Genomic DNA, 23,574 nt, shown 5'->3' with positions numbered 1-23,574 from the left:
AAAGCTAATGCGGCTGCTTTGCAACCGGATGGGAGACCTTCGCTGGGGGATGGTAAGGTGGCCCAAGCATTGCGAAAAGAAAATGAAGATTTGCTCAAGCAGTTGAATGAACTTCAAAAGACGCACCTGTTCAAGACCAAACAGTTGCAAGATAAACTGGATGAAGCGAAACAAATGGAAGTTGACTTCCACAAGTTGAAAGATGAGGTTGCCACGATGAGGTAAATTTAATAAATTTCATTAAACATCAAAAATCTTCTTAAAATAATGTATTTTGTCAATCAGGCACGAATCCAGCTTCCAGGAGAAGGAGACGCAGATTGAAGAGCTCCACGAGAAAATTCAAAAGTATCAAATCGTGTACGAGGAAGCTAATACCAAGCAGCGAACGTTGATGAAGCAGAACGATGAACTACGCGTGAAGCATCAGAAACTGGTGATGGAGATGGACGATCTGAGGCGGATTGCCGACAAGGATCGTAAATCGCGTAGGCAGAGTTCTCACGACGATCGCCGAGGAGTGTTCTTTAACACGAGAGATGGGGCAACTATGACCGATCCAACTTGTAAGTTGATAATAAGATATTGAATCTCGTTTAAAAAAAATATTGTATCTAATCAATTATATTTTTCAGCTGCCGATTGTAGTTGCCAAGAGATGGACGCCCAAATCAGAGAACTGAGGAAACAGCTAACGATCAAAGACTGTCAACTCAATACTCAGAAAATGATGGCATCTGTTAATCCGCTAAAGAACGATGTTGTTGAGCTTCGTGGCCTTTTGAAGACGAGAGAAAACGAAATTTTCCAACTACAGAAGGACATTCAGACTCTCTCGGTCTCACTGGACCAGGAACGCAAACAAGCGGACAAGCGTTGCCAAACCTGCGCTCGACAGCAGCGGCTGCGATCGTTACGAAGCGATAAAGCAATTGGCACGGAACCGAACGTCTTTACAAGTAGCAGAGATAGCAGCAGCAGCAGCAACGGCGATATGGAAACCTCTTCAAACCTATCGAGAAAATTGGAAGAAACGCAAGAAGAGCTGCGCAAGCTTAGCGACAAGTATCAACAGATGAAACGGCTTTGCCGGATGCGTAATGAAACAATTGTGAGCCTTTCGGAGAAGGAAAACGAAAGCAGCAATGCCAATCGGTCCATCCAGCAGGAAGTGAGCGCACTGCGTCGACAATTGAAGGAAAGTGAAGATAAGTTTTTGCAGATGCAAAAAGCTCACAATGGTAAAAATGTCGTGTTAAAAGTGGAGCGAAACGTCCAGACGGAACCGTTCAAATTGGTCAGTACTTTCAATTCTACAAAATTTAAAACTAAACTTGATCGATTTATAATTTATAATTTATAGGAAGAATTGGAAACCTTACGTACAAAGTACGATAAGTATAAGACGATGGCCATCTCGCTGGTGGAGCAAAACGAGGAATTGAAAAAGAAGCTACAATCAAGCTGAGTCGCGATACGATGTACAGACTTTGGGAACAACGCACAAGGAGGGAAAGAACTGAGCGCGCTATGCAGTTTAACCATTGGTGATTCTAGTCTAGGAAATGAAACAAAGTAGCGCATATTCCGCCCATTTAATGAGAAGCGTTCGATAAATGAAAAATCTTGAAATCGGTGAATACAAAGGCTATTTGCTGGTAAAAGTGTATCGGTATGTGTGATGTTATAAGTTTTGAAAACGATAGTGTTTGTAGTATGATTTGGTAAGACAAATCTCTGGAAGTTTTTTTTCGTATAACGGCCATCTCGAACGGAACGTCTCGTCTGGCACAGCAACTCAGTACATACGTGTAGGCAAATAAGAACATTTATTACTCTTAGCTATTACGCATTTACCAATGAAATTGTATTTATTAGTATTTCGAATAAATGGTTTACTCATTTCTTCAAACCTTATTTGAAGTTTATAATGTTCAAATTTTGTTTCCTTTTGACCTTTTAGTTTGAAGACATCTTATTACTTAAATTCTATCAAACAGCCGTCAATCAGTTCAAAATCGATGTTTTTGTAGACTGAGTCAAAACTACGAATTCACGGCAAAAATAACTGATGAACAAAAGGTCCTGCCTAAGGCTTGCCTTCGAATTGTTTCTAGGGCTTCCACAGCCAATGGTTCATCGAAGGATGGCATCCAACCCTCAGAGACCTACAACAATGGTTGCGGCAACCCATTCCTCTTGCAATAGTCTTTATCCTGAAATGCATTTCCTGTGAAATATTTAGTTTGTCTATTTAGTTATTAATGGAAATGCATTTTACCTGTCGGAAACTTATAGGATTCGAATCGAAAAGTTTTCTTGCTGATACCGGGAATGGAACCCAGTATTCCTGGTTTACCAGAATGACGCCAGTCATCTGCTAGACCACCGCAGCGCCTCATGAACAAACATAAATGCATAAAAAATCGATTTTGAATTTGAGGTTTTAGAGATACCTACAATGCTTAAAAAAATTCTTCCAATTTTGAAAACTGCAACAGTAATATTTTCTCTCGTCAATAAAGCACGTTTTTGTGTTTTTGATTTAAAAGATTTCGATTTACCTATATATTTATCAATTCGCATATTTCAAATGTGAGAAAAATATACTGTATTTTTTCTCAGAACGCATCATTCGCGGTCTTCGAGAAAGTTGATAATTGATTTGAAACATTATCTTTTGAATATTCCATAGTTTTACCTATTTTTGATTTTTTACCTATTTAAAAAAAAAATCTCAAGCAAGAATCGAGCATAAAATCTTTGCTGCACAATATTTTCTACTTTGAACTCAAATTATGCAAACCCAATTGAATAACATCAACAACAACGCGTTTCTTAAAAATAGCATCTATTTGCTCGCTGGGAACACCCCCTCAAAAGTCCACTTTTGATGTACGAAATAAATTTATTGCTTAATCTAAATCTATAGATAGCTTATAAGCTGTGGTAAAATTTTAGGAAAATTGATACCCTCCGGCGCATATTGTACGATATTAAAAAAAAATTCAAAAATCGCTAACAGAATGGAAAACAGGTTTGAGTCGTAGCTTTTACATATACAAAAAAAATAGAAATTTAGAGGAAATTTCATCTGTTCCCGATCAAGTTAAGTCATTAAAATTGGCTTATTTAACCAACTTTCCGATTTGAAATTTTATTGATTCTTTTCAAGTGTTAAAAATTAAACAACTAACGACTCAAAATTTTCAACAGTGCAAAACCATTCAAAAACGTCATCATTAACCATCATTGATCATCAAACGATCATTAATTATCACTCATCATCAGCGCACAGCAGTCGTCGTGACAAAAAGAAGAAAGAAAGAAGTTTGCAAAAGTCAGTCGTCAAAATTGATGGTGGTGCGTTTTTTGATGAAGAGCCAACACAAAAGCGTATTTTTTTCGTCGCGCAGGACTTTATTTGAGTGAAAAGTGCGGAAGTGTTGTTGGGTAAGTGTGTTGCCAGCACCCGAGCGTGAGGTGGCCGGAAGTCCCGACCGAAATCCGCGAAAGTTCTTCGCAGTGCCAGTGGAAATTTTCAGTGGTCCGTGACCGAGAGCAAGCTAGACAACCCTCATCAAATGAGAACGTGAAAAATATCAACTCGAATAAAGAACCAGGCGGAAAGGGAAGGGAAAAAAGACGTCTTTATTTCCCGTGGCTCTCGTTGTTCTTTTTCCCAACATTCGCAGCAGGTCTGCTGCAAGCTGCTGACGGGAAAAACTGAAAGTTCCTTCGAGGAAAACTTGCCAAAATGTCCGAAAACCGTGAGGAAATATTAGCCAACTTTCAGGTGAGTCGTCTTCGAGTATTGGATTTCCGTTTTTTTCCTATGGTTGTTGCCATCTTACTGTTTCGGGGTCAATGTTGAGTTGCTTTCATGGAGATTTTTCCCCAAGTCATGGTTTCCAAATACGAGAGCATTGTCAAAGTTATTATCTAGTTCTTATTGTAAGCAATTACCATGCCTAGTAACGGCATTGAAGAATCTCGGAAGAGATTTTAAATCTTAAATATAAAATATGTAAAGAAAATAGAGTAAAGGTTAGAATTATCTTCCGCCTCACCACCCCACCCCACCCCTCTCGAACAATCTCGTCGTCTTTGTTCAATCATCACTACGCAATTTTTTTTCATGACGGTGTTGTAGATGCACAGAGAAAAAATAACTTTCATTTCTTGTTAATATTTTTTTTAATGTAATTTGTAATTTATTAACTTAAACGTAGCCTATTTTTATTTTATTTGTGTTTTAAAACAAGTCAAGTGGTGGTGTTTTAGCAAAAATTATCGTAAACCAATACATTTTATTTGTAACTCAAATAAGTTTAAAAAAAGAACAGTTTTAAAATGCTTAATAATTTTTTTTAAATACTTTCTCAGTAAACGACAATGATATTTTATTTTTACACAAAAATAATGCGCAAATCAACAAATTGTGTTTTATTGGGACAGAGTTTTTATTCTATTACTAGCTGACCCGGTGTGCTTTGCTCCACCCTTCAAAAATAAATAATATTTTTAGAAATAATTCAATTTTGTATTGTTCTGTTAGTATTATTTTAAACCAAATTATTACATAATTCAAAAGCAACCGTTATATGATGAGAGCTGCAGCTGGAGTTTCGAATTGCAACACAAATATGACTTAAATCTTTTCTTTCCCTCTCTTCACTGTAAAGCGTGAGGGTCTATAACAATCGTAGAAAATATCTCGTAACCAAATACCTTTCCATGCCATGTTTGTGTCCATTTGTTGGCTTCGTAGCATTAATTGAGAGCTTATGCTATCAAAATTGTATTGGGCTTATTCCCCCCTCCCCCCCCCCCTCCTATGTACCTACTCACTGAAAGAAGGATAATCATAAAATCATCTTTGATTATCCATGTTATGTTTATGTTATATTTTGTCCATTTCTCGAATTAATTTGTTAAAAACAAAGTTTAATATAATCTTTTCTCTTTCCTTCCTGTATTTCCAATTTAGTTCTCCTACATGTCCTACTACTATGCATAAACTTTAAAGGAAGTACTATCCCCCTTCCGTTCTCCCCATTGAATGAATGGAGATAACTTAATATTCATAAAAGTATTTTTCATACTCAAATACTTTTTGATGCCAAATTTGGTTTCATTTGATCGATTTATTCTCGAGTTATGCAAAAAAATTCTATGAAAGCCCTTCTTTCCCCATTTATATCTGTCCGCTGAAAAAAAGGTGGGGCTTCAATCTATAATAGAAACATTTCTCGTATCAAAATAACCTCACATGTTAAATATGGTTCCTTTTTCTCGATCAGCTCTTCAGTTATACTGAAAATTGTAAGGGAGACCTATCCCCTTTTTATCCACCTCTTTGAAGGAATGAATGATACCAAATATTGATAGAAGCATTGCTCGTACCCAAATATCGTTTCATGCCAAATTTGGATCCATTTGCTGTTGAAGTTCTCAAGTCATGCAGTTAAAATTGAATGAAACTCCCCTCCCTCTTGCCTTTCTCCCCGCTGGAAGAAGGAAGGGATCTCAAACAATCATTAGAACATATCACGTTCCCAAATACCCACCCATGCCAAATTTGGTTCCATTTGCTTAATTATTTTTTGAGTTATGTAAAAATAATAAAAGAGGCACCCTCCCCCCTTTATATCTCCTGGAAAGAGGGAGGGCTCTCAAATATTCATAGAAATATTATTCGTATCAAAATACCCTCCCATGCCAAATTTGGTTCTATTTGCTTAATTAGTTTTTGAGTTATGTAAAAAATTATGAAAGAGGCCCCTCCCCCTTTTTACTGGAAAGAGGGAGGGGTCTCAAATAACCATTGAAATATTTTTCGTAAACAAATACCTTCCCATGCCAAATTTCGTTCCAATATCTTGAATAGTTTTCGAGTTATGTGAAAAAATGTAAGGTAGCCCCCTCCCTCCTTCCTATCACCCCACTGAGAGGAGGGAGGGGTACCTTATATTCATGTAAATATTCCTCGTTCCCAAATACCACCCCATGCCAAATTTGATACCATTTGCTTGATTGGTTTTCGAGTTATGCAAAATATTGTCTTTTATTTGGGAGGCCCCTCCCCCCCTTCATGAGAGAGGAAGGGGTCCCAGACCATTATAGGAACCTTCCCCTGCCTCCAATACCCCCACCTGCCAAGTTGCAAGCAAATCGGTTCAGTAGTTTCCGAGTCTATAGGGAACAGACAGACAGACAGACAGACAGACAGACAGACAGACAGAAATCCATTTTTATATACACTGAGGTTTTTTTTTACGCGGTTTTTTTACACGGTTTTTTTTACGCGGCTTTTTTTACGCGGTTTTTCGAATTAACGCGGTTTTTTTTTACGCGGATTTTCGAATTAACGCGGTTTTTCAGAGAAAATATTCTAAGACTTTTTCAAAGGAAAACACTTAGAATCTTTTTGTAGTTGGGAAAATCTTAGCTCTGAGACTAAGAACGTGATACATGAGATCTGTGACCTGAGACCTGAGACCTGAGACTTGAGACCTGAGACTTGAGACCTGAGACCTGAGACATGAGACCTGAGATTTGAGACCTGAAATATGAGACTCGAGATCTGAGACACGAGACATGAGACATGAGACCTGAGACTTGAGACCTGAGACATGAGACATGAGACCTGAGACATGAGACATGAGACATGAGACATAAGACCTAAGACCTGAGACATGAGACCTGAGACATGAGACCTAAGACATGAGACATGAGACATGAGACCTGAGACATGGGACATGAGACATGAGACCTGAGACATGAGACCTGAGACATGAGACCTGAGACATGAGACCTGAGACATGAGACCTGAGACATGAGACCTGAGACATGAGACCTGAGACCTGAGACATGAGACATGAGACATGAGACCTGAGACATGAGACCTGAGACATGAGACCTGAGACATGAGACCTGAGACATGAGACCTGAGACATGAGACATGGGACATGAGACATGGAACATGAGACCTGAGACATGAGACATGAGACGATCTGAATTCCACACTGTCAAATAAGCCTCACTATATTCTACTATTCTATTAATCTACATAATTGATTTTGTTTTTTATCTTAAAAATAAACTATCATTGTACGCAAATTTTTAAATAATCATGGTTCTTACGCGTTTTTTTTAGTAACGTGCTTTTTTGCACGAAATTTTTTAATTAAAATGGATTTTTTACGTGGATTTTCGAATTTCGGGGTTTCTTTACGTGGATTTTCGAATGAACGAGGTTTTTTTACGCGGATTTTCGAATTAACGCGGTTTTTTTACGCGGATTTTCGAATTAACGCGGTTTTTTTTTACGCGGTTTTTTTTTACGCGGGACAAAATACCGCGTAAAAAAAACCTCAGTGTATATAGATTTTATGGTAATCAGTTTCTATTTTTAGGCTTTTGTAAAGATTTATGTTTTTGTTGTAGGCTGAAATCATATATGTTCACACTTAATCTTTTCTCCTGTGGTCGTGACGATTTGGTCCAGTATTTTCAACAACTGAATTGCAGGACAACAAAACTACAGAAGAACAACTGTCTAATTGTCCTGTATGTTCGAAACGGATTTGTACTCGTGAAAACTAAAGCCGTTTGCGATGTTAGATTACGAAACACAAATGAAGAGGATTATTAAAAAATCATGAGTTGATACCCAACCAACCAGAATTACCCTAAAAAAGGGTTTCATAGAAGCTTAATCAGCTCTCGTTTCTGTCTGAAGAGAATGCTAATCAGTCTGAAATTTATGTTCTTAAAGCTACTTTGAAGGTCGTTTAGATAGCTGAAAAGAATGCTATTCAGCTTCTAAGAGAATGTCAAAAAACTTCTACGCCCCGAAGAAAATCCAGTTGACAGATTGCTCTGACAACCAGATGACAGATTGCTAGGTGATGTTTACTTGATTGTTTTTACGAATAAACTGCTGTTCGACTATAGAGAACCTATCCACGATCCGGAGCCAGTGTCTTCATCTGGTCCCAGTCAAGATTCTCGTCCGAACTGTCGGATTTCGGTGGCTAGGCTTCGCCGCCACGAGTTTCTGGGCCTGCCTCTTCTTCGATGACCTTCTGGATTCCAATCTAGTGCCTCTCTGCAAATCTCGTTTTCATCTTTTCGCAGCGTGTGCCCAATCCATCTCCACTTACGTTTCCGAATCTCGATTTCTAGCGCCCTTTGATGACACCGGCGAAGTTCCTCATTCGAGATCCAGTTGCCAGGCCACCAAGCGCGGATAATATTCCGCAGGCAGCGGTTTACAAATACTTGCAGCTTTCGCGTCGTCACCGCATATGTGCACCAGGTTTCGCACCTGTACACGGATACGTACAGTAATACGGATTTGACGTTTGAGTTGAAAATTCGGATTTACGTTCGTAGAGAGATCTGGCGTGACCGCCAGATGTTTCGGAGACTCGCAAACGCATATCGGGCCTTTCTGATCCGGGTTTCGATGTCTTTCCTGGTACCACCATCAGGCGTTATGTGGCTACCAAGATACTGGAAGCACTCCACTTTCTCAACTTGTTGCCCAGCTACCATGAAACTGGAGGGATTTCCTGTGTTGATCTTGGTCTTTCCGACATTGACTTTGAGACCTAGACCTGCTGCCTTGGAACTTTCGGTGGGGTCGTCGAGCTTGCTCTGCATATCCGGTTGTGTTTGGGCGAGCAAAACAATATCGTCTGCCAGGTCAAGGTCGTTCAGCTGCTCCATTGTTGTAGGATTCCACGGCAATCCTCGGTTCGGTGCACAGTCGATCGATCCTGTCAGAATCTCATCCATTACGATTAGAAAAAGTACACACTTAATCTTTTCTCCTGTGGTCGGAACGATTTCGTCCTGTATTTTCAACAGCTGAAATTACAGGACGACTTCAGGACAGAAAACCCGCTCAGGAAAACAACTGTCAAACTCGCCTGTAGGAACGAAACGGTTTTCTCCTGTAATTTGCAGGAGATTTGAAATGTTCCTACGGGCTCGAAACGTGTTCCTCCTGTGGTTTGTAGTGAAATTAGCTTTCGTTTTCCCCTGGTTCTAATTTTTTTAATTTTCCCATAAAAACAAAAAAACACAATGATTATTTAAAGTATATTCATTTATTTCTTACATTTACATCACTATAATACAGACATAGAAAAGATTTCTATTACTTTTAGTAAAACGCCGCCTGACATCGAAACTTACCGATGCGCCGTGAGAATCTTATCCTTATCCGGTCCATGCCAGCAAACGCGTTGAAAAATCTTGCACCCGAATATGACGACCCAACCATGCAGTCAACGAAAATTTTCACTATGAGTTCACTGTTTCTGATAAACAGCAACGAACAGGTACCGCAAGGAAAAATGGCAAACTAAACTCTTTCGCGGGTTTTTATTTTGTGCACTGGTGAGAAAGAAACAGAAATCCGGTTGTTTTTTTTTAAACAGGATAGAAAGAGATGGGAGATTTGACAAGAAATGTGTGTACAGCGATTCAGGAGAACACTGTCCTGAGTTCACGGGGTTGGTTAGAGTTCCTGTGCTCTCGTAGCAAGTTTGTCTCGGATTTCAGAAGAGATGAGACGTCCCGCGATTCGGGTGAGTTTTCATTCGAACTTCGTTTAAATTGAGCAGTGTTCCTGTGATACGGAGAATCATGGTCCCGAGCGGGATAAATGCAATCTTAGTGTGTGGTTTGGGATTTTTTTCGAAAAAGAATGCATGATTGAAAAATAGCGTTAAGTTTTCAAACAAATTTATTTTTTAATAATTGATACGTACTTAAAACTTCACTTCAAACGATTAGGAAAATCAGCTGCCTTCATTTTTCACACTTTTTTGACAAAATCCACGCATGAAATGTTTGTGATTTTGTTTTTCAATTTGATTTCCATGATGCCCGGTTTGTGTGTTGAATCTCGACTGATGCAGATCCTGCAGCTTTGCCGTTTATTGACCGAACAGCCTCGAATTCGCAACTTCCAGGTATTTGTATTGGGACCATGACCGTTTTCCAAATAGGCAACCGCGCGTCCAGTAATTCTTCCACAAGCAACACGTTCACCTCTGCTTAGCGCCACTTTCAACTTCGCTTTGAGAACTGCACTACATATAAGTGAATGTGACAGAATGCGACAATTCTCATCCGCTAGAAAAGGAAAGAAAGAATCGGCATTACAAGGAACGCGTGACAGCTGAAAAGTCCCAATGGTACAGGTGATTGCTCTCCCAACGTTCAGGACAATTGTTTGAGAACCTGTGCACTCGTACACATTCAATCCCATATTTCAGGAGAAACGAAGCTTCACGAGATTCGGGTGAGTTTTCATTCGAATTTCGTGATATTTGAACACTTTTTCTGTGGTTCGGAGGATCATGGTCCCGAGCGGAATAAATGCAATCTTAGTGTGTAGCAGTGATAAGATACATCCTTGTCTCACTCCAGCAGTAACCGGGATTGGTTCGGACAAGACACCGCCGCACAGTGGTTCAAATCCCCAAAAAGCCGGAAAAAGTCCATTTTTCAAGTCAGCGACAACCAATTTTTTTATGTTGGTATCGATTCTCCAATATTCAAGGAACGTTATGATGTATTTAGATATTTTCTAGGACCTTTTTTACACCTTCTTTGAAACAAACATGAACGACAACTTTAACGCAAGAATTAAAAATAGGATTTTTTATTCTCAGCCCAAAACAACTTAAAAAAGCATATAAATCTTTAAAAATTTATAAATTTTTATACAGATGTGATGTATTATAATCTCATTCACAGTTTAGAGATAAAAAACGTCCTTAATATCATGAACTAATAAAGTTTCGCTTCATTGGAAACCCAAAATAAGATGATTTTTTTTTAGATTTACTCTATTTATTCGGAAGCAAAAATAAAGCTTGCGCTGCCGATCGCCGTGGTAAATTATACACCGTTAGATAGGTGAAAGCCTCATCAAAACATATCTTAAAATCAGCTGCTAGTTTTTGCTATATTTTGAATACATTGTCATTGAGTGGAACGCTGTTTGGTTTAAAAATTCAAATTTCAAAGTATTTATACAGAGTTAACCAAGCATCGTTTGCTTCGATACAAATGCAAATTCACATTAAAACATCAGTTTTAATTTTTATCCAACTAACCTACAGGAATTTAGGAGCCCATACTTAATTTTACCAAAAATATTCATAGTTAATTGAAAAATATTCAATTTCCCAGTATAAAGCTCAAACCCCGTTTTAGCAATTTTTGAAAAAAATACCAAACTTTGAAAAAAAACTCCAATTTATTATTTTTTTCAACTTTCCGCCTGTAATCTTTAACAAAATAGCATTTTATTAATTTTTTCCCAATCCCCCCCCCCCCCCCCCCCCATTTTTTATAAGCAGCATAAAAAATTAAAAAAAAATACTCTTTCGCTCCTCCAATTGCCTTCTCAAGTCCGCTAATTTGATTCATATTAATCAACCATATTTGTTAGTAAATCACATTACATTTAAAAAACATGTTCTTACCTAGCCTCGAACCCGAGCTCACTGCTTGAAAGTCGAGATCCATACTTGTTGCCCTATATGAACATCATGAGTAGGCAACGATTTTACTCGATGTGATAATTTTCTTTAAAATGACTTTCAGGTTCTTAAATTCTACTTAATTCCCACTTTCAAGTTGATAAAAAGTTCTTCCGGAACTAAATGTGTACTTCACATTGTGTTTATTTATGCAAACACGTGTTTAAGTTCGAAAAAAGTAGATTTAAGCCTTTTAATCTACTTCAAAGTTTCTATAACGCGAAGTTGCTTTTGAACGCCCTTTGGAACTAATTAAAATCTTTCAAGTTTACAAAATAGTACAACAGAGATTTTTTACGAACTATTGAGCTGTACAAAAAGACTTGCAACCCTTTGATAGCTACTTAATTTTGAAAAAAATGAGAAGTAAAGGGTGATACGGTCAAAATTTGGTCAATATCAACTTGACGTATTTCTTTCAATTTTGCATTCAAAAAACCTGAACACCCCTCATTTTGAAGGTGTGTGTGTGTGTAGAATGTTGCTCCTATTTTGATTTTGGAATTCACTCTTCAGTTGTCAAAATGCCGTCCAAGGAAGAAGAGCAGCGTATCAAAATTTTGCTCGCGCATCGCGAAAATCCGAGCTACTCGCACGCAAAGGTGGCAAAATCGCCAAAAGTTGACAAATCAACCGTTACAAATGTAATTTAAGTGTTTGGGGAACGTTTGTCGACAGCCAGGAAGTCTGGATCGGGGGGAAATTGAAAACCGGAAGACGACAAAGAGAGTTGCCGGTAGTTTCAAGCGAAACCCTAACCTTTCTCTCCGGGATGCCGCAAATAAGCTGGGTGTATCGTCTACAACCGTGCATCGAGCCAAAAAACGAGCCGGACTATCGACTTACAAGAAGGTAGTGACTCCAAATCACGATGATAAACAAAATACGACGGCCAAAGCGCGATCCCGGAGGCTGTACACGATGATGCTGACGAAGTTTGACTGCGTGGTAATGGACGACGAAACCTACGTCAAAGCCGACTACAAGCAGCTTCCGGGACAGGAGTTTTATACGGCAAAAGGAAGGGGAAAGGTAGCAGATATTTTCAAGCACATGAAACTGTCAAAGTTCGCGAAGAAATATCTGGTTTGACAAGCCATCTGTACCTGTAGCTTGAAAAGCAGCATTTTCATAGCTTCCGGGACTGTCAACCAAGAAATTTACGTGAGAGAGTGTTAGAATAAATGTCTGCTGGCTTTCCTGAAGAAACGCGGTTGTTCCGAACTGTTGTGGCCGGATTTGGCATCTTGCCATTACGGTAAAAAGGCCATGGAGTGGTACGCCGCCAACAACGTGCAGGTGGTTCCCAAGGACAAGAACCCTCCCAACACGCTAAAGTTCCGCCCAATTGAGGAATACTTGGCTATTGTCAAGCGGAACCTTAACAAGACCAAACTGCTAAGGACGAGCAGCAGTTCAAGGCAAACTGGCTTTCTGCGGCGAAGAAGGTGGACAAGGTGGCTGTACAAAATCTGATGGCAGGGGTTAAGTGTAAGGCCCGGCAATTCGGATTTGGAAAAGCGGAAGCCTAACTGAATATTTTTCTTGAATTTTATACTTATTAAACTTGAAAAATAAATTTAATTTGATTTTTTAAATAAACGATTTCACCGATTTACACGCGTTTTCCCTTGACCAAATTTTGACCGTACCACCCTTTACGTAACAAGTAGATTGTTTTTCTTCATACAAACTTTAAAGTTACCAAAAAGTAGAAACAGAAACCAAAACAGTACTTTAGAGCTTTTTTTGAGTATTGGCTGAACTTGATAAAGAATGAAGTTCCATGGACCTCGAAAAAACATGTTGAACTGCAAAAAAGTTCCACAGAACTTTTGTACAGATATATGTGAACTTATTAGTTCGTTCCTTAAGTGATATTCGAACTTTTGATTGCTTGGGGAGAGTCCTATGGAATTCGTTGATTTGTTCCAGTATGATTCGTTTAGTGTTGTGATGTGGTCCACACATGATCGTCCGGATCGGAATCCAGCTTGTTGCCGTCGGAGTGTAGCGTCGATTATCTCCTGTATCTTTTTTCGGGAAAGGAGATTTGAACGAAGATAAAATAAATCTGCACATCACGCGTTAAGCTCGGAAGAAATCAGCAAAACGATTTTACCGAAGCGAGTTTACGCACGTCTGGCCAGGTTATTTCACGACCGGGATTCGATTACATGACCGTTGGCTTAGAAAACAAGAAGCTATCTTTAAGGCCAGGATCTGCAGGCCCCAGTTTGTGTTTTTGAGCATTTTAATGTGTTTATGTTAAAATAATCAAAAACATAAATAAAGTCAGAAAGAAGAATAACACGCTTGTATTATTCTCCAGGACTCAGACATAAGTTCTGGCTGTGGAATTACGATTAATGATTAGTGGTAAGTCTCTATAAGAATCTTTGAAAGACAAATGATACAAGCCAGTTTCAATCTTGTTGAAGCCTTTAGCTTTTAAAATGACTAGAAACTGTTCATCATAATTCGGATATAGCTAAAATTGTAATGTTTTAACATAAAAGTAACTGCCAGCAGAATGAAATATTTAAGAAAAAATCGTTACGCAATGCTGAACATACCTCTCCCTCTCCCCCATGTCACGATTCGTAAAGCCTAGTCCACACTAGGAGACGGCTCGTCTCGAGACGGTCTCAGCGTCTCCCATTTTATTCGGGAGACACTATATAAGACCGTCTCAGGTTTCCAATAACAACAAAGTTCGTCTCATAACAAAAATCGCAGTTCAGGTTGCCTAGTGTGGACTGGGCTAAACGCTCGAGTTCACCCCCGCATCCCCGTTTAGAACGTTACGTAATAAATGGATGCCCCCCGTTGATAAACAAGGAAAAAGTAGTAATCCGAGTGGACTTTGAAGCCTAAACCTATAGCAAATTGTATCCTGAATGAGGTATAAATACTGTTATTTGGTGACAAATGCTACCCCGTAGATGTTATAACAAACTAACCCCAAAATTATGCTGGTTTCTTAACGATAGCAAAACTTGGCATCATTCAATAGTATACCAAAGTGAGATTAAAATAAGGTTTTGTCAGCATAATGATAGCACAGTATAGCGTCCTTATTTTATCGAATGCTAAATCAGACATCAAACAAGAACCTTAAAATTTTAAATGAACAGTATACTGAAACCTGGTATATAGAAGGTGCCGACTTCAATATATTTAAATTTGTCGTTCGTTGAACTTTATAACATGTTGTATCTTCTCTCTTGTTTTCTTTCAACAGAGTATTACTGCTATTGAAGACGTTGCTGAGGCTATTTACCACTTAGATGAATGTAATTGGGATTTATTGGTAAGCCATTATCCATAGAAACCCCATATTCCAGGTTTTAATAGTAATCATTTCTTTCTGTAGTCTGCCATTCACCGGGTTCTGCCGCAGGACCCCCAGGACCAGCGACCCTCCGTAGCAGCTGGTAGCAATGGTGGTGGAGGAGGTGGTGGCAGTAGTGGAGGTGGAGGAGGAATAGGCAGTGGCGGGAGCTCCTCAGCTGCGTCCATCAGCGGAGGTGGTGCTGGTGGCTCGGGCTCTGCCTTCGCTAGCTATGTGAACAATCTAAACAACCTGGAAGCGATGGCCAATGTAGAGGAGCTCATGACAGCACCTTCATCGCCCATTCGCAGCACATCTATCGGTGGTGGAGGAGGAAGCAGTGGAGCTTCCAGTCAGAGTCGTAATCTGGATGCGGGTAAGTGTTTTACAGTTTTTTTTTTTAATTTAAAAAAATACTAAACATTATTCAATTTAACACAATTACGTGCCGTGGACCTGTAGACTTTTCTTTCGATGAAGCTTTTGGACTGTTTGAACCAGGTACATTTTCTTTGAATAAAAGTTGTGCTCAAGTATGTTGCTTTTGGGTTGTTATGTATAATGAAAAAAGGACCTATTAGTTATCATAAATCGGTTGTAGTATGAGTTGAAGAATTTCAATTTGATTTTTCTTATAAAGGTCACACTGAAAGTGTACTTTTTATTTGAAACAGTATTCATCTAGAAACTTTCTTTTTCATCATTTATCGCTGTATGTACAAGCATTTGCACTACAACTTGATTTTCGTATTTCATTTTCATCATTTGTCTTCGTCCAAAAGTATTCGGAATACAATTAGTAGCATTCAACATCTTTGGGGTCGGCAATTGAGAAACTATCGAAAAAGCGTGTGCTATTGATTGAATGACTGTCCAAACTTACAGGTGCATCAACATCTCGCTCCAGCAGCAACAACGATTTCCGCAGCGCGTTGAATTATTTGGACGCGAAACCGCATGACGTTGTGTTCAAAATTCATTTCAACAACGAGCTGTTTGTGATCAGCATATCGAATCACGCCACCGTGAGTGAGCTGAAGGCCAAAATCTGCGAGAAAACGGGCGTCCCCGTTTGTCGTCAGGCTCTCAAGGGATGGCAACCCGGCAAGCAGGTAGTGTATCCGATAGGTTCCGAATATTGTATAACATTACTTACGGCATGCTTTTTTCTAGAAGGAAGTCCAAAATTCATCGACGGTGCTCAAATCTTTAAACATTGGGAAAGAAGTTAACCTTTTACTGACCGATATGACAGTAGAAGGATTCGTTGGAGATTCGTAAGTATTTTCAGCTTTGTTTCCATCCCGATACCTGTTTAAGCGTGGCTTGAATTACAGAGACCCATTATCCTCGCAACGGCAGAACTTTACTCTGCATATAAACGTTCAATCAGGGGAAGGTAACATGTTGATGCTCAGCTTTCCCGGCTCGCAAACCATTCTGTCGGTCAAGACCGATGTGTACACGATCACGGACATTCCGGTGCGCCATCAGGTATGGTCCGGATGGCCGACGAACGTCACCAACAGCACCACGCTGGCCGAATCGGGCATAGAGCAGCAGCACAATCTGGTACTGAAGCGGGCGGACGATACGAAGATTACCAACAACAACACGGCCGGCTCGAGCAGTAGCAGTAGGAATATCTTCAGCAATAGGTAAAATCAGTAGTTGAATCATAAAAACAAGTATTTTATAAAACTGAGGCTAAGGTCAGGTTTTGGCGGTATACAGACTGGGTAAATCGGGAGTTTGGAAAAGTGAATTTACATCTGGCAACCACTTATTGTAGTCGGCTTACCAGCTTAGCGGGAATTGACATATGAGAAAAAGTTGGGCGTTGCGCTAGTGGCAAGACTTTAGACGGCAGTAATTTGGGTTAACGATCAGGCCAAATTTGCAGTGATATAGGTAACCGGTTGATAGTCCGGATCTGGGTCATAGAACAGCTACCGGAGGAGTGGAAGGAAGGGGTTATATGCCCCATCTACAAGAAGGGCGATAAATTGGACTGTGAGACCTACCGAGCAATCACTGTCCTCAATGTCGCCTACAAAGTGTTGTCCCGAATCCTACTAGCCGCCTAACGCCACAAGCAAACAGATTCGTGTGAAGTCATCAGGCCGGCTTCATGGAGGGACGGTCAACGACGGACCAGATATTCACATTACGGCAAATCCTCCAAAAATGCCGTGAACACCAAGTCCCTACGCACCATCTATTCATCGACTTCAAAGCCGCATACGACACGATCGACCGTAACGAGCTATGGAAAATCATGGATGAGAACGGCTTTTCCAGGAAACTGATCAGACTGATCAAGGCGACGATGGATGGAACGCAGTGCTGTGTGCGGATTTCGGGTGAATTATCGAGTTCATTCAAATCGCGCAGGGGGCTTCGACAAGGTGATGGTCTATCCTGCATGATGTTCAACGTGGCGCTAGAAGGTGTTATTCGACGAGCGGTGGGCGAAATGCGGGGCACGATTTTCAACAGATCCAGTCAACTTATCTGCTTCGCCGATGACATTGATATAGTCGGCAGATCATCTGCGGCGGTGGAGGAGATCTACCGCAAACTGAAACGCAAAGCAGGAAGGATTGGGATGATGATTAATACGTCCAAGACGAAGTACATGCTGGCCTGCGGATCCGAGACCGACCGAACCCGCTTGTTCAGCAAAACAAGGTCACAGTCGACGGCGACGAGCTGGAGATAGTCGAAGACTTTGTCTATCTCGGCTCACTGGTGACCGCAGACAATGACACCAGCCGTGAGATCCGGCGGCGAATTATCAGCGGAAGTCGTGCCTACTATGGACTCCACAAGCAACTGCGGTCGAGAAGACTTAGCCCTCGCACGAAGTGTAACCTGTATATGACGCTTATTAGACCGGTTGTTCTTTACGGGCACAAGACATAGATTTTGCTCGAGGAGGACCTGCGTACACTCGAAGTATTGGAGCGACGAGTGTTAAGAACCATCTTTGGCGGCGTACAGGAGAACGGAGTGTGGAGGCGAAGGATGAACCACGAGCTCGCGCGACTCTACGCCGAACGAAGGTGGTGAAGGCTAGCCGGATACGCTGGGCGGGACATGTCGCGAGAATGTCGAACGACTGCCCTGCAAAACAGGTGTTCGCTACGAATCCGGTAGGAACAATAGGGGCGCGCAGGTGGTTAGACCAAGTGGAGCGTGATCTGGCGAACGTGGGGTGTCCAAGAAATTGGAGAACGGTTGCCATGGACCGAGTGAAGTTTAGGAATTATGTTCGTCAAGTTAAGTCGTGAGACGGAATACTATGTAACGTAGACCGTAAGAATGTAGGTAACAGCAGAACCTATCACAGAGAGGGATTTAAATTTATGAAAGGTGTCAGTGAGTTATTGGAGAGTTAATGAGACCTTCACGAATAGCGACTACTTTACGGACTGGCGAACGTCTCAGGAAAGCAGATCATTTTGCCCAGAACGCTTTTGTCGAAGTGTGAAAGTAGGAGAGGAACCTGGACAACCAGTTGGTGAAAAATCTGACGAGGGCACTCACACGCGCTTGCAAAATTGCAGATTTGCATGCAAGCTGCTTTAGTCCTAGGACTAAAGACGCATGTAAACACCTAACTTAAGATGGATGAGCGCAGACTGCTTTTCATGAATGCGAGAACTGCTTTCCGTAGGTAATCAAATCGAGCAAGAAGCCACGTTTCAGAAAGCCAGGATCAAGCCAAAATAAACACATCATCTGAAATTCGCTCATAAACTGCCAGAAATTATCAATGAGCTTCTCCCACAGCACAGTGTTACCAGCTGACCTTCATTTCTGTATGACTGGGATACGAGCTAAAAGGGACTGATAACGATTAAAGAACTTTGTCCAAGTTTCTTCAACTGAAGAAAGTTCTTCGTTCGGAACGTTATATTGAAGGCTGTGATCATGAATTCCCCGTATTTTTTAGGTCATAGCTCAACTACGCGTCGAACGACGTATTTTAAGATGTATGCAAAAGGCTGACTCTCGAAATTGGATAAGAATCCATGAGACCCGTCGGAATAGCGGACGATATTTCTACTGAAGACACCTGGTAAAATGTCCGGGAAGGTAATCCAGAGGCAAATCCTGTTGTACATGATGAAAGAGGACTCTCTGATAAACAGTTCGGGTTCTGGAAAGATTGCAGCACAGTAAATGTCAAAAGAAGAGGATACCGCTTCCTCGCGGTGGTTTCCCTTGATGTACGCCTTCGACAGCGTTAGTTGAGTGGTGGAAAGTTATTTCCACAACCGTCAGATACAGTATATGAGCACCGAGAAAATAAAGACCCAAAAAGTCTTAACGTGTTTTCGGCAATGGTTGAGAGTCTTTGTTAGAATCATGTATGGTTTTTTTTTGTTTAAGACTGTCCTTGTAAATTAAAATATTTATACTTACTTCTTTCAATTCAACAAATGACAAGCGTCCCCTATCTAAAATATCAGATAAATAAAATTAGTTAACAAAAATTGTTTTTTTTTTACAGCGCCAGCATGCCAATCATCATTGATTCGGAGAGCAGTGGGGAAGAGTTTGAAGATGCATCGGACTTCAACAACGATGACGACATTTTCACGGAAACACCCATCAACAGTCACCTTAAACATATGAGTAAGCGCGACTGTAGAATCGATTTATCTTAACAGCTTGTTTACACAATTTTGTTTCGCTTTTCTAGTTCCTGATAACGTAGATGACGAAACCATCGGTAGCATACAGTTTGTGGAAAACTTTGTGGAACGGTATGGCCCGCAGCATCCGATGTTTTTCCAGGGAAGTTTGGAGGACGCACTCAAGGAAGCCTGCCGACCATCGGCCAGAGATGTATGTCCGGAGCTGTCTGATTTACTAAGGAATAATCTACAACTTTTATTTGTTATTTAAGCGCAAACTGTTAGCAATTTATCTTCATCATGATGGGAGCGTACTGACGAATGTTTTCTGCAGCCAGCTGTTAGCATGCGAGAGCATAATTCAGATGCTTCTGGATAACTATGTACTTTACGGATGGGATTTAACCTTTGAAAGCAATAAGAATATGTAAGATCAGAATCTTTCTGAAGGGTTTAATCAGTATTTATAAGCCGTTTTTTCAACTCCGTAGGTTTCTGTCATCCATTTCGGCTTGCGTTGGAATGACCGCCTCCATAACGGTTAGAAACATTCCATCGGATCGTTTGCCAGCCATTCTTGTGATATCGAAAAACCGCAGCCAATGCGAAGTTTTTCAAGTAATATATGGTAAGACAGTTTGTAAGATGTTTTTGTTCCAAAATCTAAAATGTCTATTTTTTGCAGGTAACGTTAGTGTGGACGACTTGCTTTCGCAGCTGATGGAAGCGGCCGACATGTACACCGAGCAGCTAAGGATTGAACTGCGGGAGGAGAACGAACGGTTAGCTCGGGAACAGGTCAAGCTGGAACAGGATGCGGCCTATCGCGAAAGTTTGGAAGCGGACCGTGCCAAGCAGGAGGCCAAACGGCAAAAAGAGCTTATGATGCAAACGGAACGGCGCCGACTGGAATCGGAACGGGCCGATGCCGAAGCCAAGCGGGAACTAATTCGAGCCAATGCACGGATTACCGTTCCTCCGGAACCAGAACAGTTGACGGGGGATAACATAACCAAAATTAGGATTAGACCACCGAACGGTGCGGCGATGATCGAGAGGCGGTTCACAACGGAGACACCTCTGCGCATCCTATTGAACTTTATTACCGGAGAGGGTTTTCTAGTTGACGAGTTCAAGGTGATAAGTAGCTGGCCTAGACGAGATGTGAGTTCATATTATTCATACTATTTCTTATTCCTAATTTCCACTAAATCGTTATTATATTCGCTCAACTCCAGCTCACGGCACTTGACCACGAGGAAACTCTCAAAACCCTCAAGCTGTACCCGCAGGAAACGCTCATCCTAGAAGAACGATGATTCCATCCCTCGGGGCACACTGGAACGGGAAGAATGGGGAAAACGCAGAGGCTGTCGTCATTGTTCCGGAGGGGGGAAATTAAGTTTCTTGTGAGAATTAGAAATCTCACATTGCAAACAACAGAAAATTACGGCTATTTCACTAGACCGTTTATCACCTTCGTTTCAGATTCACCCTCGAGAAAAGTCCTCCAAGAATTCAATCAAACCTATCATACTTTTTTTCAAATAATTTCTAAATCTCGTTGAATTTAATTTTGTGATTCTTATGTAATGGATTCGAATGACAACTTTTACTTTGGAAAAATCTATTTATTACACGTGAACATAACAACCCGTTAAGCCTTCAAAAAATAAATTGTTTCGTTTCTATTACTATTCGCTATTCAAGTAATATCCTTTCCCAGAATTTTACTAAACGTACTAACCATGGTGTGTAAGCTATGAGTTATAAACTAAGATGCATCTAAACAATAGCAAAAAAATATTGAACAACATTCATATGACCCTCTCAAACAATAGCTTGTAGCGCAATCCTGTCGGGGAATATTTGAGTGTAGAGATGTGTAGACGAATAAAGGGACTAAAAATCAGCGTAAATGATGAGTATAAAATAATGAGTACTAGTGGTTATGTTTTACATACATACATAGATCATGCCGATTCAGCGTGTTGAACGAAAAGAGAACAAATTGAAGATAAAAAATAAATGGAACTATATAAAAAACTGATTTGTGTGTGAATTGCTTCGAATTTCCAAATAATTTTAAAACAACTACGAAGACGGAAAACGGAAGGCAGCTAGAAATTTTACAGTGCAATAGGATCACTAGAATTGCCAGAAGATTAATATGGAATCACTCTCTGGAGCCACTACTTAAACTACGCCTTAGATATCCTGCTATTTATACCAACTCAAAAGGTAGAATATGAAGAAATTTTTGATAACTACGCAAGCATAACCATTTCAGTTAAAATATAATTGCATTGGTGATCCTCGCGATTTTGCCATCAATTTCTTCAAATTATTCTTTCTTATTTTTTTCAGCTCTACACCGGAATGGTTTCAACGAGAATCGTTTCTCTTTCAGGTACATACCGGTAAGTTGTTTTTATTTTTTTTTTTTGCATATTTCAAATTTCTTTTTCGTATTTGATTACTTCTGTTTTCAAAATATCGTGTAGAAGTTGCAAGATATGCAAGTTGAATAAACACATGTTTCATTCGAATGTAATGATGAACAATCGTCAAACTGATTGATGCTTTAATTTTTTTTCTTCGTGATAACTATTTTTAATTTCGAGTGCTTGTTACCAAGCAGCTTCGGAGCTTGTGTACAAGTTATGATTGCAATAACGTGGTAAACAAATCAATCTTTCCGCAATCAGACAATTTTGTATGAGAACAAAACAAGCTCAAACTGCAAAACCCAAAACAATCGACTCGTGTTACCGGTTATCGCAGCTCAGTTACTATCTAGATCAGTCTAGACAAAAGCAGATTGCTGTTTGATAACATTAAATAACAGCGGACAAGAAGTGATAGAAGAAATTTTCAATTAGCTGAACAAACGTTAAGAGATTTATTTTTGTTAGAAAATTTCAAATGCATTTGAAAACCTTTTTTGATACAATACTGGTTAGAGACAAACTTCAGCAATTTCAATCATTACTAAAAAAATATTGAAATCATCCACCAAATCTTATTTTACGTTCGCTCTTGTTGTATCCGATCTGTTAGCTAATCGAAGTTTGGTACAATTCCTTCTAGGAACTGAGGGACATAAGAATCTCGCTGACGAGTCTCTGTATTGATAACTGAATAAAATAACCAGTCTCTTACATTCTGAACTTCAACAGAACTAGTCGTGTTTTCCGTGTGTGTACTAGTTTGAAAATGCTAAATTCTGATTACCTATTTGGCTCATTTTGAAACCCAAACGATACCTAGTTTTTCAAACGCTTTGAGAGCACAATAACTCCAATATAAGGCATCGAATTATCTACTATACCAAAATTTGGCATCAACATACTCTCACTCTCACACTCACTCTCAAAATAAGCAAAATTTGGCATCGCTTTGCAAACCATGCATGAAAATTGTAGTGCTCATTATTGCTGTGGGACGCCACTTAAAATCCAATGTTATGTATGGTTTGACCATCGTATGGTGCTGCATAGCATAGGTGGCTTAGCCTTCGAATCGACTTCGAAAACTTCCATGACCGATGGTTCGTAGAGGGAGGGAGACCTAAAAGATCGTTCTACGCCATAGTGACTTATGGGTCATTTTCACTTTTTCGCTGGACACGGTCTTTTTTTTGTGTTAACTTTTGAATAAAATACGAGCAAGTATCCTTTGTCTTGAGCTTAACCGAATTTTTCATCAATGATTATGAATTATGTTTTTACGCGAGAATGACAAAATTCTATGAAAAAAGGAGATTTTTCTAAAAACCGGATTTGGTTGGATAACTGAAAGAAAAAGTGAAAATACCTACCCAAAATTTGCAAAACAGACATAATACGAGCATTTAAAGGAAAAAAATATAGCCAAGTGACAGTTTTGCGTAAAAACTTTTACCCCTAAGCGTTCAGATTCTACACAAAAATGTCACTCAAAGCATATTTGGCTATAACTTGTAATTTTATTGACAGATTACTTTGTTAATTTGTAAACTTGAACTATTTGTCACCTACTGTTA

General features: G+C 39.9%; 2 protein-coding genes across 4 annotated transcripts in view; both read left to right on the top strand.

Annotated features, from left to right (window-relative positions):
- Nucleotides 1-1,939, top strand: part of LOC129752672 (putative leucine-rich repeat-containing protein DDB_G0290503) — a 3,003-nt gene extending 1,064 nt beyond the window's left edge. Inside the window, exons 2-5 of the mRNA XM_055748438.1 lie at nucleotides 5-221; nucleotides 286-566; nucleotides 636-1,297; nucleotides 1,364-1,939. Of these exons, the coding sequence (XP_055604413.1) occupies nucleotides 5-221; nucleotides 286-566; nucleotides 636-1,297; nucleotides 1,364-1,468 (1,265 nt within the window). The 3' untranslated portion in view covers nucleotides 1,469-1,939. The remainder of the gene's footprint in view (nucleotides 1-4; nucleotides 222-285; nucleotides 567-635; nucleotides 1,298-1,363) is intronic.
- A 1,368-nt stretch (nucleotides 1,940-3,307) lies between these two features.
- LOC129757351 (FAS-associated factor 1) lies at nucleotides 3,308-21,580 on the top strand. 3 transcript variants are annotated; one of them, XM_055754548.1, is made up of 13 exons: nucleotides 3,308-3,796; nucleotides 14,815-14,883; nucleotides 14,947-15,280; nucleotides 15,367-15,405; nucleotides 15,790-16,016; nucleotides 16,081-16,181; nucleotides 16,242-16,562; nucleotides 19,424-19,548; nucleotides 19,616-19,761; nucleotides 19,823-19,977; nucleotides 20,042-20,178; nucleotides 20,236-20,714; nucleotides 20,789-21,580. In XM_055754548.1, the coding sequence occupies exons 1-13, from the start codon at nucleotides 3,758-3,760 to the stop codon at nucleotides 20,867-20,869; spliced, it is 2,253 nt and encodes a 750-aa protein (XP_055610523.1). In that variant the 5' UTR covers nucleotides 3,308-3,757; the 3' UTR covers nucleotides 20,870-21,580. The 3 variants fall into 3 exon arrangements, with proteins under 3 accessions (XP_055610523.1, XP_055610522.1, XP_055610524.1); XM_055754547.1 differs by having other exon boundaries at nucleotides 3,309-3,796; nucleotides 16,078-16,181; XM_055754549.1 differs by lacking the exon at nucleotides 15,367-15,405 and having other exon boundaries at nucleotides 3,310-3,796; nucleotides 16,078-16,181.
- The last annotated feature ends 1,994 nt before the right edge of the window (nucleotides 21,581-23,574 follow it).

This window comes from Uranotaenia lowii, chromosome 3 (assembly GCF_029784155.1).
Source record: "Uranotaenia lowii strain MFRU-FL chromosome 3, ASM2978415v1, whole genome shotgun sequence".
Classification (NCBI taxonomy): domain Eukaryota; kingdom Metazoa; phylum Arthropoda; class Insecta; order Diptera; family Culicidae; genus Uranotaenia; species Uranotaenia lowii.
This window is presented reverse-complemented; position numbering and strand designations above follow the sequence as displayed.

What these genes read in the sequence shown, in the direction of transcription:
- LOC129757351 (XM_055754547.1), top strand. Translation starts at nt 3,758, where the DNA reads ATGTCCGAAAACCGTGAGGAAATATTAGCCAACTTTCAG. An exon ending in AGGAATATCTTCAGCAATAG is followed by an intron (nt 16,563 to 19,423) that starts GTAAAATCAGTA and finishes TTTTTTTTACAG; the next exon opens with CGCCAGCATGCCAATCATCA. An exon ending in CAGTCACCTTAAACATATGA is followed by an intron (nt 19,549 to 19,615) that starts GTAAGCGCGACT and finishes TCGCTTTTCTAG; the next exon opens with TTCCTGATAACGTAGATGAC.